At 39.4% G+C, this 19,685-nt stretch overlaps 1 protein-coding gene across 18 annotated transcripts in view; it reads left to right on the plus strand.

Moving 5' to 3' along the window:
* gpat2 (glycerol-3-phosphate acyltransferase 2, mitochondrial) overlaps positions 1-19,685 on the plus strand; it is a 143,429-nt gene that overhangs the window by 85,710 nt on the left and 38,034 nt on the right. For 12 of the 18 annotated variants that reach the window (XM_044375743.1, XM_044375739.1, XM_044375731.1 and 9 more), the window contains 2 exons: positions 695-782; positions 4,580-4,651. The exons of 5 other annotated variants lie outside the window; for them this stretch is intronic. In XM_044375743.1, coding sequence (XP_044231678.1) covers positions 4,639-4,651 — 13 coding nt within the window. In that variant the 5' untranslated portion in view covers positions 695-782; positions 4,580-4,638. The remainder of the gene's footprint in view (positions 1-694; positions 783-4,579; positions 4,652-19,685) is intronic. One more of the 18 variants, XM_044375801.1, reaches the window with a different exon arrangement.

Raw genomic sequence — 19,685 nt, forward strand, 5'->3', positions numbered from 1 at the left:
TTTAGTCGATGTCTGTCAATATAGTAATAAGAGGCATAGTTTTTGAGTGAGAGTGTGGGGTTATTATTGTATTATTGCAGTATTACAGTGGAACTGCCTGCAGTGATTTACATAATATTTGTCAAAACTTTCCTCCATTATAAATTGGTAGAGCATAATTCTTCTATTAAAATGTTACATCTGGAAGTGGAGATTTAAACATGCTCTGCTCTGTGAATTATTGATGTATTTGTGGTTAAGTTTTATACTCAAGGGCATTTTTTAGGGAAGAGAGACCAGCTGATATTGCAATTGGTCATAATTCAAGTGATATGATTGGTGGCCCTAAATTTACCTATCGAAAAATAAATAAATCTTAAAACTGGCAAAGCAAGCTAGTGAGCATTACTCAAACACTGTTTTCACGGCCCAGTCCGTCATGGCTGCCCACTATCTACCACGCAGGTGTCTGAGACAGTTTATTTTACTGTCCAGCCCCTCAAAGACTCAGGCAGTATCTCCAGGCTGCTTGTGCCAATCGTCAATCTGGGCCTATGTTAGCATGCTACAAGGTGTTTGAGCTAACAGAGCTAACAGTTAATTTCAAAGTACTTTTCTAAATGAAAACAGTCTTTGGAGTCCAGTGGAAAGAAAAGATGGACCAATGGCAGAACAGACACTGTGATGTGACCTTCAGTTTGACTTTTCTTACCAGGTGTGTGAAAGCGTGATTTACCAGGCTGACCTGTGATCATTCAGAGCGCCATAACCTGGGTCGGGAGACCTGTCCGGCATTTTTTAAGGTAAAGACACAGTTGCTGAATGTAACAGAATGTAGCATGATGGAAAAAATCACTTTTAAAATAAATCATAGTGATATGGAAATATTTTTGAGTAATGAGCTTTAACTTCAATAATAGCAGGTGTAACACTTCCAGGAGGCAAAGAAGTGTTTTTTTTTGTGTTATCTTTCTAAAAAATGTTTAGGAACCGTAATTAGCCAGTCAGGTATTGGATCAGTTGATCCTTATGCCATGTAAATGGTGAATGGTATCGCCACTAAACACCTGATTGGAGCATATGCAGGAACATGCAGGATATGGTAAAAACCGCCGCAGCGTTGGCACTAGAGATGATGGAAAAGTGGCAAGGAGACAATTGTTATTACCAGACAGTGATGAGGGGGGCAGATCAGGGACTGAGAAATGACAAAGAGGGGGAAAGAAAATGAGTGATGCAAGAGAAGACAGCAGATGATGAAGGAAGCAAGGACAGAAGATTATTGAAGAACAGAAGACAGGTGATGATGGGAAAGGATAGTTGATGTGGATGATGTGAGCAGACGTCTATGTTTCACATCACAAAACTCGACGAGAAAAATGATTCTTAAGCTGTTTGTCACGGTGGTTAAAAATTCAAGAGAGAGACGAGGAGTGCGGCAGAGACTGGAGGGGAGTAGCAGAGTTTAGGAAGAGTAGAAGAAAGGGAGGGATGGCAGCAAGGCAGAAGACGGCAAGACAGTGTTTTGTAGTATAATTATAAGAGCTCTTACCCCAAGCTGCCATTGGGGATGTTTCTGTTCTCCACTTGAGCGCGTTGTTGTTTATCTGCACAGCTGGTTGAGAGAAGGAAGGGAGCAAGGGGTAAACAAGGCTGAGTATACAAGTCGGAAACAGAGGAGTAAAGACTTTGGGATGTCGTGTTTTTGAAAAAGATATGTACACACCTGCAGCGGTTGCTTTCTTTTGTTTTTTTTCTGCCATTACTTGTTGTCAGTTGTGCATTCTCAGATCTACTGTTTGTCACATGTATACTGTATGTCTATCTAGCTACATCATGCTTCCGCTTGCCTGCATGCCTTACTGATTTTTTTTTTTTTTTTTTTACTAAGTGTGAAGGGCCAGTTGAGCAACTTTGTGTTTCTGCCCTTTATTTCATCATTTTAGCCGACCAAGTTAGATAGTTACATTCACATCCACATTATGCAATAGCTGAAGCTCCGGTTACACAAGGAGGCATAAGCATTACTGTATTCTTTACTGCTACTATTTCCACAATGCGCAACACTACCTTTATTACCACCACTAATGAACAGAAACTCATATATTTATGTGTGAATCCAAGCTGTTTAAATGCAACAAGTGTCTTTAGTTTCAGAGTACAACTCACAGCCGCTCGCTGAGGTAGAATTATTGTATGATATAATATTCTAATTGTAATATTAATCATGTTATTGCTTGTGCGTTTATAGAAATGCTGAGTCATTTGGGAATATGGTGAAATACAGTTTACGGTGTACTAATGGTTTCCTGTGTACTTACTCAAGCATAGAATTGCTTGCCGAGGCCATTTAAGAAATGTTACACCTTCTTCAGCACAGCACTGTGTTGACTCAGCAGTATTACATCTGAACCTGTAGAGGATACTTGTTATCCTACTCTACAGATCTTTTTAAATTCACTGTAAACCATTTCTTTGATTCCTCTCTCGGTGTGGAAATTTGACTATACATAACAGAAATTGTGCCTAGTTGATTGGCGCATTGGCTGATGTCCATTAGAAATTACTTAACTTTTTTAATTTCCCGACCATCAGGAAAAAAAGTCAGTGTTTTTAAAGTCCAGTTCATTGTGGCTTCTGTATCTGCACCGCACAGTATCAGTAAGAGTGAACAAAAATGATTTTTATATGTAGTGAGCTAGAATGAACAGCAGAAGGGTTAAATAGGGATAAAGTAAGTGTCAAATTGTTCAGACAAGGAGTACGCTGCACAGGGAAATTGAAGCCACAGAATTACATTTCTTTTCTATTTCTTTCTCTTCTTCCTTATTTTCTGTAGCAACCGGAGATGAATTAAAGAGAAACTGAAGGGCATTTACCGGGGCTGCCCCTGACCAAAGATTTTCCTAGTCGACTAATAGTTGCTAGTTCAAGCCATTAGTCGACTAGTTGTTGCACGTCTATGATATTAATTTAATTATTTAAATATATATTTTGGGGGCATCAGAAAATGGTTTGAGTTCCAATGAATGTTATAAGTAACAGTGTTAACACTGTGCTACATTACAGAGAAATACAAAACCGTAATAATGAGCCTTTAGAATATCAATTTTACAAGTGCACGGACAAAGTGAGCTGCCTGTTAACAACAATAAATGTATCGGAACAACCAGCAAGGAGACTGAGTTACCTTTTTCAGTCCTGTGGGTCCGTTAGTTCCATTAAATCCTCATATCTCTTATTTTAGGGGGTTTCCTGGCAGGAAAATGTCAAAGCTGACAGATATTTTCATAGGAATCGGTGCTTCTGTTATCACAGTGGACTGGGTCACTGACTGAGCGATTGTTCGCCTCGGTCTGGTGTCGCCATGTGTCACCACTTCCTGTGTCCCTTAAATGCCCTCTAGCATGTCGTACACAGTCCAGCCATACTATGTTTTGACCTAATTTTGGCAAAGCTCCCTAATGGAGTTTGAAGTTGTTATTTTTTTCCTGCGACTGACCGACCAATGAAAACTTGGTCGACTAAGACTCTTCTCATCGTTTAACGGTTGGTTGACTACTAGGGGGCAGGTTTACTTGAATAAAAAAGTGAAGTCACTCATTCTGATTACAAGGTTGTTTATTCAAAGTGCCACTTTTCTTAATAGATCTAGTTAAAACAGGCAGAAGGGGCTAGTAAAGCTGTGGCTGGGGCTCCAAATGCCTGAAAGTGTGGAGCTCAGAGTTTGCTAAATACACACAACAAAACTAATTTCAAACCCAATACAGTCCAACTGTAAAACACTAGAGAACAAACCAAAACTACAAAACTGCCACCTGAAGCCACTAAAAGTAGAAATAAAATAAATCACGACTGTTAATATTTTAGAGTAAATTGTAGCCCGTCCAGTGCTATACTGTACATGTACATAGTATTGTTTCAGGCCTGGACATTGCCTCTTTACAGTAAGTGACTTAGATGAAAATTGTGCCTTTGATGAAAAGAAATCTTGTGTGAACATGAACAAAAACACTGCTGCATCAGTGCCTAACGGGGGCACACAGCGAGGAAAGATGCAATAAAGGCTGATGGAAAAGATATTTCAAGGAAATGATGATGTTATTGTCCCTGCTTATTGTGCTTTTTCTACTGTGGACAAAATGTTGGTGTACTCCTTATTCCTACCATCACACACCTCCTCTCCATCTATGGATGATTATCGTTAGGATTTTATTGATACTATTACTCTTATCAATACTCCTTATCAGTCTGGTATTATATCAATGCTGTGCACAAAAAATGATAAATTCTGAAAAGGATTAGAATGAATTGATTTTTTAAATATAACATATTGTTTTTAGAGTAACAACAGCAATGGTTACAACGGCAAAGTCACCATATAAACTCAATAATAACTCCCTGGAGACAAATGTAAAATTCGACATTAAATAAATAGTATTTCTGACGTTAAGGTTTAGGGTTAGATTAACTTAGGTCACATTAAAACGCTGACTGAAGTTTCAAAACATGTAAAACATAGAAAACAGTCACCATCACTCATTCACCGTGCCCTCTGTCATTTCCTTCTTACTGCTACTGTGGATTCACTGCCTGTCAGGTACCGCTGGTAGAGGGAGAGTCAGGGCTGCTGTCTCAGACTGGCGCCGGCAGACACAGATGCGTTCCACATGTATGTACGAGTAAACAGGATTGCAGCATGATAACTTTCCTCTTGTAAAATCCAGTCTGTAAGTATTGCAGTGTTTTTCTTATGAGGCCTTTAATAATAATGATAAGCCTTTCCAACCGGACTCGCTGAATTGTATTTCATTGTATCACCGGTGTTTTAAGCAACCAGCCCACCCCAACACACCCCTTGTATTGTTTTACACAGGGCTGTTTTCAGTCTGAATGCAGCTGAGGAGTTCCTGTATGTTGGTGGACAATATTAAAAAGCCGAAAAAAGAAAAAAAACAGCTTAATGAGACTAGGTATACAGAACATGAATACAGTAGACGAGACAGGCGTTCTTGTTTGCTTTTCTAGCACATGCACAGTGGGCAAATTTTCTATGTGTATAGTCCAAGCAGTCACACATTTTGAGCTGCACGCAGAGGGGTCCGTGCAGATTTTGCGGACATGGGTGGATGACAGTACTTGAGTCACATGGACCAATGTGGATGCCAATTGGCCTTAACAAGCATGCTATAGCTGTATAGAACATACTGGTGGTAGAGACTGCAGGCATAAATTTAGAATATTGCTTTTCTGCAAATGTATGCCTGTTGTGGTGTTTTGATAAATAACTATTTTATCAAATCTACAACTTTTAGTTTAGTTTAGTCAGTGTCTGCACTCACTGCATGCAGAGGAGCAAAGTCTGGACACTTTCGAGTTTTTCCCACTGTTGTGCATGAATGACCAGAACACCACATGCTCACCCTCATAAGTGTCCTGCTATTGGCATACTGTATATATGTCCACTACACTGTCTACAATAAATCCTGTGACCTGAGGATCCTCTCTCCTGTCCTGATTCTTTGACAGAAATCGTCTCCATATCTGCTGACCCAAACCCATTAAATTTCCAAAGGCCCAGCCCGTATTATATACAGTAATGAGTATAGTCATCGTCAACTCGAGTAAAATTAATCTTTCACTTCACACAGTGTCATTCTCTCCACCGCGGCCTCTCAGCTCTGCTGCCCACTCTGTGTGTGTGTGTGTGTGTGTGTGTGTGTTCATGTGCACAAAGGCAAGACTGCATGGCAGTGTGATCATAAATTACACGAAAACCATATTTTACGATCCACTAAACTCAGTCCTCGGTGTTTTCAAGTACTGATAAAAGAACCAACCTTGAAAATACTGGGTTTAATGGGTTCCTACTAATTTAAAACTGATTCCAATTCAGAACCGAGTTTCGAGGAGCATCCCAAACTCCACCAAAAAGACCAAAAAATAAAAAAGGGCAGTTGACAAAAGACACCACACAGTACATATGGACAGAGGAAACTATTCATTCATTAAAGTACACACATATAGCTACAGTCAAAAGTTGGGACACACCTACCTATACAAGGGTTTTTCTTTATTTTTACTATTTTCTACATTATAGAACAATACTGAAGACAACAAAACTATAAAATAAAACAACAACAAATAAAGACGTGTTCAACAAACCAAAATATCGGTCATATTTTAGGTTCCTTAAAGTAGCCACTGCTTGCCTTGATGACAGATTTGCTCACTCTTGGCATTCTCTCAACCAGCTTTATGAGGCAGTCACCTTGAATGCTTTTCCAACAGTCTTGAAGGCGTAACCACATAATTCTGAGCACTAGTTGGCTGCTTTTCCTTCACTCTGCGGTCCAACTCATTCCAAACCATCTCAATTGGGTTTAGGTCGAGTGATTGTGGAGGCCAGGTCATCTCATGCAGTACTCCATCACACTCCTTCTTGGTCAAACAGCCTTACATAGCCTGGACGTGTGTTTTGGGTCATTGTCCTGTTGAAAAACAAATCAAGGTCCCACTAAGCGCAAACCAGATGGGATGGCGTGTCACTGCAGAATGCTGTGGTAGCCATGCCGGTTAAGTGTGCCTTGAATTCTGAATAAATCGCCCACAATGTCACTAGCAAAGCCTTCCCACATCATCACACCTCCTCCTCCATGCTTCACGGTGGGAACCAGGCATGCAAATAGCATCTGTTCATCTTCTCACAAAGACATGGTACAGATTTCTGACTGAAAACATGGTACAGACAGTACAGATTTTTGGTGGTCTAATGTCCATTCCTTTTGTTTCTTGGCCCAAGCAATTTTCTCCTTATTGATCTCCCTCAGTGGTGGTTTCTTTGCAGAAATTCAACCATGAAGTCCTGATTCACGCGGTCTCCTCAAAACAGTTGATGCTGAGATGTGTCTATTGAACTCTAGGAAGCATTGATGTGGGCTCCAATCTGAGGGCTGTTAATTGGTGATTTCTGAGGTTGGTAACTCTAATTTATACTCTGCAGCAGAGGTAACTCTTCCTTTCCTGGGGCAGTCCTCATAATAGTGCTTTTTTGTGACTGCACTTGAAGAAACCGTCAAAGTTCTTGAAATTTTCCGGATTGACTGACCTTTATGTCTTAAAGTAATGATGGACTGTCGTTTCTCTATACTTAGTTGAGCGGTTCTTGACATAATATGGATTACTACAGTAGTGGAATAGGGCTGTTTGCTGTATATCAACACTACCTCGGCACAACACAACTGCATTAAAAAGCATGAAATTCCACCAGTAAACTTTTGACGAGGATTGGGAATTGATTTTTATTGATACCAGTGGCATTATCGATTCTGCTCATCAGTCCGATTCTTTATTAGTTCCCTCATTGATTCCTGATCAGTTTTCTGTGTGGAAAAAAAGTAGGCCCACACAGGTTTTCAGCGTCAACACATCTCTTTTATTATCTCTGAGTCTGAACACAGTGTAGAAACAGAGTAGGCATTCTGCAGTAGGCTGGAGCGAGTGATTATACTCACAGAAGGAATTGTTTGGAGTTCTCTCATTATTACTGTACTGCACTGCAGCGTGGTGAGCGAGTGGCCTGTCAGCTAGCCAGTCACTCCTGGTTGGTAACAGCTGATGGTCCGCTGTCCATTAGTTAGTTCGGTTAGCAGACTGACAGAACTGCATCTCTCCCTGCAGCCCAGCCCGGTCACAGTGCCGGGTCAGCACCAGGTCTTCTTGGTTGTTCTGGGTCTGTTTTATTTGCTGTCTCAGTCCTACCGCCATAACTCCTTCTTATTGCAAGTTTCCAGGAGTGTAGACACATGAGTTTGATGTCATTGTTTTGTGATGTGCAACTGTCAGAAAAACATGCTGGCATCGATCAAAGGAATTGATAAGCTCGGAGGCTCAAACCTTTGACTAGCACTGCAGGTATCTTTACATGTAATGATTTTAATCCCGTCGGGTATCCCCAATACACTTTGTACACTGCACTGATATAATCCTTATTATGCAGCAGTTAATAAGTACTACAAATCCTTGAAATTATCAAATCTCCAGACTGATTTCTATGCTTCCTAGTTTATAATGATGTGTTTATGATGATGCCCAAAATCGCCTTCAATTATAAAAGCACAATTTATTTCCCAGGAAGCAAAACTCCACAACATATTATCATCATTTAAAGTGCAACACTAGTAGAAAAGTACATCTTGCACATAACTTGGCGTTTGACCTGAGGAATTCTAATTAAATACTGCTATGGGTAAGGTTAAAAGATGTTGAATTTCCACAAAAACCAACAGAAGTAATGAGAAGTCTTGAACTTCCTCTTGCTCTAATTTCCTTGAAACTTGAAAGGACTGATTTCTAATGAGTTGTCCTCTGCTTTAGACTTCTCATTGGCCAGATGGATTTCCACATGCAAACACAAAAAATCCCCAACAACAAGCCCGTAATTCAGCTAAAAACTAAACTTTGTTTGCACAAACAGAAGCAGCTTGTTCAGTCTACTGTACAGTCTGTTTTAGAATGAGGAGACATTATATATTAGACCACTGTCTCCACCTCCAAGCACCATAATGCACAATACCACAGTTCTCTGTAGTGTATTACTAGAGGCTGTTCCCACATCCAGTATTATGACCTCTATAAAAATCCCCAGTAAGAAAGAATATTGATTTCCTGCGTTTTTACAAAGACTTCCTGAACTGTTGCTTTTACCTTGTATCAGTGGTGTATCTACCTGACATAATCGCAAATATGGCTAGTCCTAGAGGCCTGTCAGGTTAGATTGGAGTAAGAAAAATCAACTTTTAGACTCAGTCCCTTTAGAAACAAAAATGAACTATGATCAATGCTGAAAATGAGCATCTTAAGTCCTGATGAATATAAGACTTCAAACACAATTAGTACACGCGGGAGGTCGACAAAGTAGTGTTAACATTTCATAGAAAGCGTTGAGGTAATCACAGTTACGACCACACACACATTAACTTGTAACAAGCAAAGGAAGGTCTTATGAGGTTGAATGCAGAATTAATTTAGTCAATTAGCAGAATTTGTCAGCAGTTAAAGAGGTCTGGCAGTAAGTAATCTGGTATGTATTTTCAAAGCAACATGAGATGACTAAGAAAGCTCAGAAGATGCCAAATTACCTGTGTTACATCTGTCAAGCAATCTGCTAAATAATGAATCTCATCCAGAGGGACATGTGCAGTATATAGGGGGTAGGCTAATTCTGCTAATTGATTTGCAGCCTAATATATGACGCAGCTTTGCATAAGTGTTTTCAGTGGTTTTACCTGCTTTAGTCTGTTTTCATTCAGTCATAACAGTATTTTTTCTACCCCATGTTTTTGTGCCTGTTAGTATTAAATGTTTATCTTGATTATGTATCTCAGCTGTCTATGTTGAAACAAGCTGTCTGTATTGTGCACAGCAAATCAGATTTTCTAATTTGTTTTTGTAGTGGGATTTTTTGTTGGACAAATAAAGGTTTACACAAAGAATGGACTGGATTGTAGCTCTGAGGTGCAACATTCATTCAGTTAAACACTGTGATTTCTGAGCTGTTGTGGGTTGGATGTGAAGAAAACCAATTCGTAGAGTTCCCCAGGTTTCATCATTGGGGGCAGCAGTGTATGCTATTACACAGCACATTTAAATGAGTTCAATTTGTTTCTTGTTAAAAAAAAAATGTTCATCATTGAAACTGAGATGGGTGTGCTGGAAATGCCAGCATTCATAGTATTGTAAAGCACTTTGAGTAAAAGTACCCTCTTGATTTTTTTCTCATAAAACCTCAAGAATGAGATGGGAAATTGAACATCATTCAGCCTGTGGTTAACTGTTATTCATTCTAGACTATTGCTCACAGGTAACCCTGAAGGCAAATTTATATTTTACATTTTGAGTATCACAGGGCTTCTGCTAAGATTTGTGTGACAAACATTTTGTCAGCTGCTCATGTCCAGGAGCGTCTGTAGCCTTAAATCTGTAGATGCCCACAAGCCTTCCGACTGCACATGTGTGTGGACACCTAATGTAATATGTACAGAACCGTCGCACATCCACTGCTGTCCAGTATCTCTAGGGCCTTAGTCATCATTTCCACAATACCTACTGTACAGACCTACTATGTGCCAGACTTTGTCTAAATTTGTGCATTTTTTTGTCATGAATTTGTTATTCTTTTAATTTAAGGAAAGTTAATGCAACAACTTAGACTTTGTTTTCAGTATTTTTGTGATTAGGAAGAGAATTTATGGCTGAGTGGACTAAATGTCACCTCAGTTACTGCAAATAATATATAATGAAATTGTATTATCGATACATATAGGTGTAATATATTAATTTATGGTCTTCATAGTCTTCCCATTGTTTTTACAAAAAAAACATGTTTGTGCATTCATACTTAGCTTGCAGATCTACATTAAATCCAGGTCAGAACCAGGGCAGAGACCAGGGTTTTTTTTAGCCAGTCCTTAAGGAGGATGAATTGTTCACTAAAATGTTGCAGACTCTGCATTGTTTATCTTAGTTCCAGGGTCAGTGGCACCCTTTTGAATCTGGTATTTTCAATAAAGCTGTATGGGTGCATGTCCCTGCAAATAAAACAGTACACGGCTTCAGTAACTGGGACAAGCTGGGGCCAGTTGGAAATGACATTAGCTGCTTAACATGAGAGCTACTCTCCATAGTCGGTGCACATGTTGTCTTCTTATATAAATAGTGAGTTTAGGTGTCACTTGCATTTTTTCCATACTATTGTGTGTTTTAAAGATTTAAGGCAGTGTTGTACACAGTTATGCCAACATTTTTGTGGATGGCTAGAATTAGGTAGAGACACAGTAGAGCTGCCATAACGCAGAGAGAGAGAGAGAGAGAGAGACATTTGGAAAGGTTTGTTTGTGATAGCTGTATCAAATTTTGCTACCTGACTTTCATTCTGACCTCTGGTTGGATCTGTGGTTGTGTATTCAATCTCTGACTCTCTGCATCCGTTTTTCAATAAGTACTGTTTAATCTCTACCCTCGTGCTTTTTTTCCAAACGCAGCGATGCACTGCTCTGATTAATTATTACATACGATGTGATTGATTGATCACTTAGCTGAATCCGACAGATCCTGACACACTTCATCTTCTTATCAACGTTACTAGATGATGGTTTAAACAATCGCCTCACTCATTAAATACATAACTTATCATTCTATATTTGATTCATACTTTTCATATTTCATTCATACTATATGGCTCTCTGTATTTCAGGTGAGGCAGGGGCACCTCTACTGTAAAATGCAGTTGGCTGTATTAAACTATTTACAGTAACAGCAAATAAGGTTTGTTTTTATATCCCTGCTTCACTCTGACATGGGTTTAAGTATGTTTCTGTCTTTTTTTGTTTTACTATAATATGTAAAGCTAATTATGGTCTCACATGATAACTGATCTTTCTGTTTTTTCAGATTATTGACAGGAACACAGTCCTTTATAAAACTCCTAAACCTATTAAGATTTCCAAGCAGTATTATGAAACTTTCTTAAAGGCTGTTTGAAATGAATTTTGAATCTGTGTTGACTGGATTGAACATATTTTTGTAGGGTGTGTGCTATCTTGTTTTCATGAAACTCAAATAAATTGTACATTGTTTTGAGAATGAGCCTTAGAGGAAGTATTGGTATTTTTCACTTCACAGAGAAATGATAGAGCCTGGCAAAAAGGTAAACAGTGACACCACTGTATTCCCTTAACCACACACCCAAAGAGAGAGTTAGAAAAGGAGGCAGGGAGAGAGTCATATAGAATATTCACCCTTGTCAGCCCACAGGCTCCTCGTTGAGCCCACCTAATGACCCTCACATGTCTCCCTCTCTCACTCTGACATATAACCACAGAGCCCTCAGCCTGGATTGTATTAGATGTATCTGCTGTTAAAGTTGTAATCATGAGACCTCAATAAATTGCCTTCTTTCTTTTTTTCTCAGAAGGCTTCTAAACCATGTGGTAGAATTTTATACACATTCACATTACCCTAGTGGCCATACACACACGAAAGGAGCCAGTTTAGATGACCCACACAGGCATTATACTGTAGGTATCAGTAGCTTTAGGTATCACTGCTATATTGCATACAATATCACCTTTACTCTGATAAAACCCGTCTACTTAGCTGTTAGGATAGAAGCAAAATCAGTCTCGACATTGTGTCATAATGCAGACGAAACACATTAAGGAGCTACTTCAGGTCACAAAAACAACAAAGAGCGGAAACAACAAAGACATATCCATCACATTAGACTTCAGGTTTGGAACAGGTGGTGGAGAGTTTAAGATTATACTAACAATGCAATATAATTTATAACAAAGTCATTAATTTCCTGACACATTTTGAAGTCAGAAAAACAACCTTGCTTATGCTCTTTGGTGGACAAACTATGAAACTGATGCACTCTTTCTAAATAATTTTTCTTATTTACTGTTGAGCATATATAACATTATCAATTAATCTGACCATTATTTTCTCAATTAATTGATTAGTCATTTGGTCTATAAATGTCCAAAAATGGTGAAAAAAAGGTTTCGAAGTCCAAGGTGATGTCCTCAAATGTCTTCTTTTGTCACAACTGTTATGCCGCAGCTCTGAGACCATAGCAAATAAGGGAAGCACACGTGAAGGATTAATCATAAGAAAGGAATTTTATTTAATAGAGATTAATTTAGTTTAACAAATGTAACAAAAGCATTGTTTCTAACAAATGAAGCTGTCAGGGAAAACATGCTGATAGGTTAACTAAGATAATTCCAAATAAGCTATAAATAAAATCAAAAGAACTCCAACATGACGTGACGTGGTGCCAGGGAAAAGGGAGCCACCGGACTACTAGAATGGTGCAGGTTTTATGCAGCCTGGAGACAGTGGCCTCCTGCCTCCAGTTCCTTGATGACCTCCAGCTCCAACCAACCAGGAACCAGCAACACTGAAGGACAACACACAACACACGCAAGCCCTGTTGGTCACACAACCAAATCTATAACGCAAAGATATTTTGTGTACTATCACAGAAGACTAAAGAGACCAGATAATATTCACATTTGAGAAGCTGGAATTAGAGAATTTGGACTCAAAATGATTAATCGACTATTAAAATAATTAATTTTCTTTCAATCAACAAATTGGCTAATGGTTGCAGCTGTAGTCAGATGTTTGAAAATGAAATAATGATTTTATATAATCGATTGACTGAAATGTGTGTACTGGTAATATAACATGAAGCTTTATGGATCTTTTGAGAGACACTCTTCATTGACACTCCTCTCATTGGAAGTTCAGCTCAGGGTCGACCGCAGAATGTATATGCTGCTCAAGGACACTAAAGCAGCCAGATGCCTCCCAACGATTTGAACCCAGATCATCTAGTTGAAGGCTAGACTCTCCACTTAATACACCACCCCTCTGCTCATATAGCTTTTGACTGTACTTGGTATGTGTGCTTTAGCTTCTTCTTTGCAGCTTGTTTTAACTCTGATCTCATAGCCTTCAACACCTCGTCATTTCACTTGCAAGTTAAAGCACTTTGCCTCGCTCTTTTAAAAAGTACATCGTATTTCACCAATATAAATCCAGCCAGTACTCGATGTGTATGAGCGTCATGCAGGTCTGAGTTTTTGTCTAACGTCTGTCTATTTCTGGTTTGATTTAAAGTTGCTGTCAACTCTGCTTGTGCACCATCACTATAATTCCTCTTACCATGAATACAAATACATATAATTATACACCACTCTGTCTCCCATTATTCATTTGTTGGTCAGACATCATTGAGGAAGACAGTCTGCAAGCGCACACACACACACAAACACAAACATGGCCCTGCTCCCCATTTGAACTCAGATCCTCATAACGTCTATTCAGTTGTACATCATCTTGTAATCATTCTGCCACATCTATCACACCTTACTTGAACCCTAGTTTGTGTGTGTCTGATCGATGCCGTCAAGTATATGGAGATTACGGCTGCTGTAGTGATGTGACAACAGCATTGTATTGGCGGTATGTTTGACTAATGAGTCTGTTATTGAATTATAGACATCATTAACAGACTAAATGTCCACCTGAAGTGAACCAAGATGGTGCCAGACAACAAGAGCATCACAGAGCTTAAATCATTTAAGCAATTTGTTCAGCAAAAATGCCAACTTCCAGCTTCTCAAATGTGTGAATGTTTGCTGGTTTTCTCAGTCTTCTATAATTTAAGTTGAATACTTTTGTTTGTACAGATGTGGCTGAAAATATTGGTACCCTCCCATCTTTTTAAAAAAACAACAACTATTTTCTCTCTAAGTTGAAACTGACAGAAGTATATGGTATCCATCTTCCATCTTAATTTCACATAGAATATAACTGAAACTTTGCTTTTGATTTACAACTTAACATATTATTTAATACAATAAAACAAATGAAGATGGCATGGCCAAAAATATTGATACCCTTAACTTAATATTTTGTAGCACAGCCTTTGGAGGCAATAACTGCAGTCAAGTGCTTTCTGTAACTCTGAATAAGGTTTCTACACTTCTCCACTGGTAGTTTGGCCCACTCTTCTCGCGCAAACTGCTCCAGTTCTCTGAGGTTTGATGGGTGCCGCCTCCCAGCTGCAAGTTTCAGCTGTTCCCACAGATGTTCAGTGGGTTTCAGATCAGGACTCATAGCAGGCCACTTCAGAACGGTCCAACATTTTCTTCTCATCCACTCTTGGGTGCTTTTTGATGTTTGGGGCCATTATCCTGCTGGAAGTGGAAGACCTGTGACTAAGACACAGGTTTCTGACACTGGGCTGTATGTTTCGCTCCAAAATGCTTTGATAGTCCTCTGATTTCATTGTGCCCTGCACAGATTCAAGGCACTGAGTGCCTGAGGCAGCAAAGCAACCCTAAAACATCGCTGAGCCTCCTTCATGTTTCACGGTAGGTATGGTGTTCGTTTCTTTTTTCTTCCTTAAACATCGGGTTGGTGTGATTTAGCAAAAAGCTCTAATTTTGTTTCATCTGTCCAGAGCACATTCTCCCAGAAGGACTGTGGCTTGTCAAAACGAATTTTGGCAAAGTCCAGTCTGGCTTTTTTGTGTCTCCCTCTTAGAAGTGTGGTCCTCTTGGATCTTCAACAACGGATCCCATTTTCATTCAGACAGTGACGGATGGTGCAACTTGAAACTACTGTACCTTGAACTTGAAGATCAGCTTGGATCTATATTGATGTTTTCCTCGGTTCTTTCTCAACCATTCGAGCAATCCTTCTGTTTGATCTCAGGTCAATTTTCCTCTTGCAACCACGTCCAGAGATGTTGGCTACAGTTCCATGGGCCTTTAAACTTCTTTACAGGTCACAGGAACATCAAGCTCTCTGGAGAGATGTTCTTGTAACCTTTATGTTGACATGCTTGGCTATTACCTTTTTTCTAATGTCTTCAGACCACTCTCTAGCTTTCCCTCTGTTATCCATGTTCAGTGTGATGCACACAGTGGCAGAAAACAGCAGAGTGAGTAATTTTCTCCTTTTAAACCAGGGGTCTCAAACTCAAATTACCTGGGGGCTGCTGGAGGCAGAGTCTGGGTGAGGCTGGGCCGCATCAGGTATTCCACAAAAAAAGCTTAGCAGACGCAGGCTAGAATAGCAGGCGCAAAAAAGGCGACTACTACCGGGTTGTTCATTACCCGCCGTGCTTTTGTTGTTGTAAACGTCGTCATAGAAACAAGTGAAACAAATGGCATCATAAGAAATATCTTTATAATGTTTATTGAGCAAGGCATTTACTATGGAGTAAAATGTTTTGAGGAATAAATCTCTTTCCGCAAATGATTCAATACATTCCATTCACCCAAAAGATTTTTTCGAATAATTTGTCCGTGAATGTCACATCATTGCAGAGCAAACGTGGAGAACATGAAGCCGGGACAGTGGGACACCATTATCCCATGGTTTGCAGCCATGGAGGCGTTATTTATTGGCTTTTATTTTCTATAATAACTCCATGGATGCAGCGGGCGCTGCGAAGCTAGCGGTGTTGTCAAATCAAATATGATGTGTGGCACAGCAGCATCAGCTGTACGTTGTTTTGTTACACTCTGTATTTATGATCTCTGTCGGATAAACATAAATGTGTTCATGAAAACGTATATATTAACTTTTAATTCACTTCACAACGTGGCATTATGTGACAGAAATATGCACATACATTATTATCTGCCAGACTTATAAAGACGCAGATGCACCTGGTTCTGTTTTTTTTAATGTCACACGCTGTGAGCCTCATTTGCTGTCACAGTGAGCCAAAAATGGATGTAAAGGTCTTTAAACCTCCGTTTGTACGTCAACAGTTGTGTCCGTTCCGCTCATCAGACCTCAGTGAGAATTACGCACAGGCTCTCCAACAGCTGATCATTACGCACGGCTGCTGTGGATATTTGAAACGACTTTACCCCTAATTCATCACATTTTTCTGCAAACCGTCACCAGTGTCAGTCATCATTATTAAACATCAGAAGAATGATAAATGATTTATTGATAGAGCTTGTGTTGAAACGGACTTTACTAAGTGCTTCAAAACAAAATGAAGTGATCGTTAACAGAGAGATGATGCTGAAATAAACAATGATGCTTTAATAAGGTTTAATAATTCACCTTTGAATTTTACTGAAAGCTGTGTAGCAAAAATAACGACTCAATCTAGCCTGAGGTGCGCATATTCTCAGCGCACATTCTTTCTGTATAAATAGCATAGTTGTTGTGAAACAGTCATATACCCCTGTGATTGGCAGGTTCGTTCAGCTCCAGCTTGTGCAATAAAGGGACCTTCCACACACAAAACAGTAAAGTGCCATTCATATAAAACTCGCGGGCCGCACTAACATTAAACTTTCATATCAAGGTGGGGGCCATAAAATATCAGCCCGAGATTGAGACCCATGTTTTAAACTGTCTGCATGAGTGATTGTAAGATTGAAAACACCTGTAATACTAATTAAAATTGCGTAAAGTATCACTACAAATCAATTATTTCTTACAACTTCTAAAAGGTACCAATAATTTTGTCCAGAGAATGTCTTGTAGAATAAGCATGAATTTAGTTATTTTCACAACCTTTTTGTTTTGTTCCACTGAAACCAAACATGCATTGATAATAAAACATCTTTTAATTTCAACACTGTTCAGGGCAAATGGTGTATTATTTTAATAAAATGCAAGGGTACCAATAATTTCGGCAACGTCTGTACTTCCTGACATGTTACAGACCAAATAACTAATTGAGAAAATAATCCGCATTAATCAGTAATTAATTGTAGCCCTCCTGTCTGCCCCACTTTAAAAATACTGTACACAGCTGAGTAGTTACTTCGCTAAAGCCAGGCTCGGACTACAGGAGCTTTAAAATCAGACGACAGGAGTTTTAAATCCTTGAAATGGGGTTGCATCATGCACATAAGGAGAAACTTCATAGATGTTCTTCTCTCTAATCTCAACCATGCACACTACAAGATTTGAAAATGATGGCACATCACACAGTACAGGATATTATTAAAGTCCAGATGAAACAGCATTTCGAGACTATCTAACTTCTGTATTATGAGGTGTTTCTGAGTGAAACAGGACAGACAGGCGGAACGTAACGTTGAGAGGAATTTGATTTGAATTTTGAAAAGTGGGCGTGTCATAATAAATCTTAGCTCTGTGCCACTAAAAGTTGAAGATTGATTGATGGGTGGATGTCACAATATTATTGGCTAAAATTGGTTGGTTCAAGCCTACGTAAGCACGTCATATTTTGTTTTTACGGGAAGAAAACAAGATTGGATTTTATATAAGAATACAAAGAAATAGATTTTTTTGTTTTTGGGAGGTTTTTTCCATGCCAGAGTAAACAATGCACCACTTCACATGATCGCATGGGGATGCAGATGTAAACAAGATGGAGACTGACATGGTGCAACAACTTAATGCTTTGCAGTGAGAAAATACAAAAGCAGAAGGCTTAGCCAGTCTGGATGAAAAACTTGTTTGGGAGATGCGGTTAATGCGGGTTGTCTGTTCTTCAGCGAGAACTGAAGGTGAGATTTTAACAGTCTGTTTTAATATCTGTCAACAACAGTATGCTAGCTAATGTTAGCCTCAAGGGCTAGAATGTTTACCGTTGCTTGGCAACTCCGTCAGCTGCTCCGATTTGTCTCTTTCATTGGCTATTGTGGTCCTGCTCCAAAAGTGGCACCATAATCATCCAGATTTTAAATCCTAAATATCAAACATGTTTGAAATTATCGGTGCGGCCCGATGAGTCTGCAAGTAGTTCTGGAGGTATATTTGGATCTGTAAACTCCTCACATTACCAGACAATCAGGGCCAAACATTGGTCCAAGGTCCCAGACTAGATTTCTCTTCCAGTTGTCGGGTTTCTGTGAATTGGGGATACGTCGGCACAAAACTCCTGTAGTCTGAGCCCAGTTTAACCCTAACCCCAACACTCAAGGTATATTTAGTGTTACATTATAACTGTGTTCAGTATTGACAGAGCTCAGAGGAATGTGCTGCTTGTCACTATTTTAATCCCTCCATGCTGCTTATCCCTCTGTAATGCAAGAGACCAGCCCTACAGGGAATCTCTGCAAGAAAATTACTCCATTCTGTAGAAGAAGTAAAAGATGTTATTTCAGGGCATCCACTCATGATGAATCTCTGTCCCCCAAACCTCTTCAATCTCTGTCTCTTCTGTCTGTCACTTCAAGAAGAGACACAGTCATTCAGTGTGGCTGACTTGATATAATTCAGTGAATTCTTTCTATAACTAAGTTATTTTCAGCTGCTGATGAATTTTACTTACTGTACAATATATAGGCATACACATGAACGTCAGGCTTGCCACTGAGTCATGCTTTCAATTGGATCAGTGTATTCTCGGCCTTCTCTCTAACACATGTGGTGTACAGCTTGTCTTTTTTGCTGCAGCATAAAAGCTGCCAACCCTTCTGGCATATTTTTGGCTTATGAATCAATATCATGTTGCATTATTGTGTTTATAGATTACATTTTGAGGGGTCTCTCCTGATATAGCTTTTCAGGTTCGTGTTCACACATTTGCACTTATTTGTATGCATCTAGGTTTCATGTGGGAGTATTTGTTTGTGGCCCACAGCTTGCATACAATATGCATTTGTTTTGGAATTTAGGAGAAGCATAGCCGCACCCCTCACCCGTCACCCTTACCGCAGTCTGTTTAAACCAGGCAGGTTGGCTCAGGTGTCTTGTATCCCACAGTAGTTAATAAAACATCATGGCAGTCAGGGAGTGATGAAAACCTGTTTAAAGGTAGGAGAGAGGGAGAAATGGATAGAGAGAGGGAGAAATGGATGGAGGTGTGAAGGGGGGAGAGATGATGGGTATCAGACATGTAATTAGTACTCTCCTTTTTTGTGAATCCAATGGGAGGTAGAAACCTTTTTATCCAACAGTGTCTGATAGAAACGGCTCAGTGATCAGTGTAATTATCATCAGATCCTGTTAGTCAAAAACACGATGATCAGTGTAATTATCATCAGATCCTGTTAGTTGAAAACAATCTGATCTCTCTTTTCCAAGCAGCTCTTTTTCCACTCTGCCTCTCTCCCCCCTCCTGTTTTCCCTCAATCATAACTTCATTTTTTGTGCATGCTTTAATGTTGTTTGCATGAAAGAAC

This window comes from Thunnus albacares, chromosome 2, assembly GCF_914725855.1.
Source record: "Thunnus albacares chromosome 2, fThuAlb1.1, whole genome shotgun sequence".
Lineage (NCBI taxonomy): Eukaryota > Metazoa > Chordata > Actinopteri > Scombriformes > Scombridae > Thunnus > Thunnus albacares.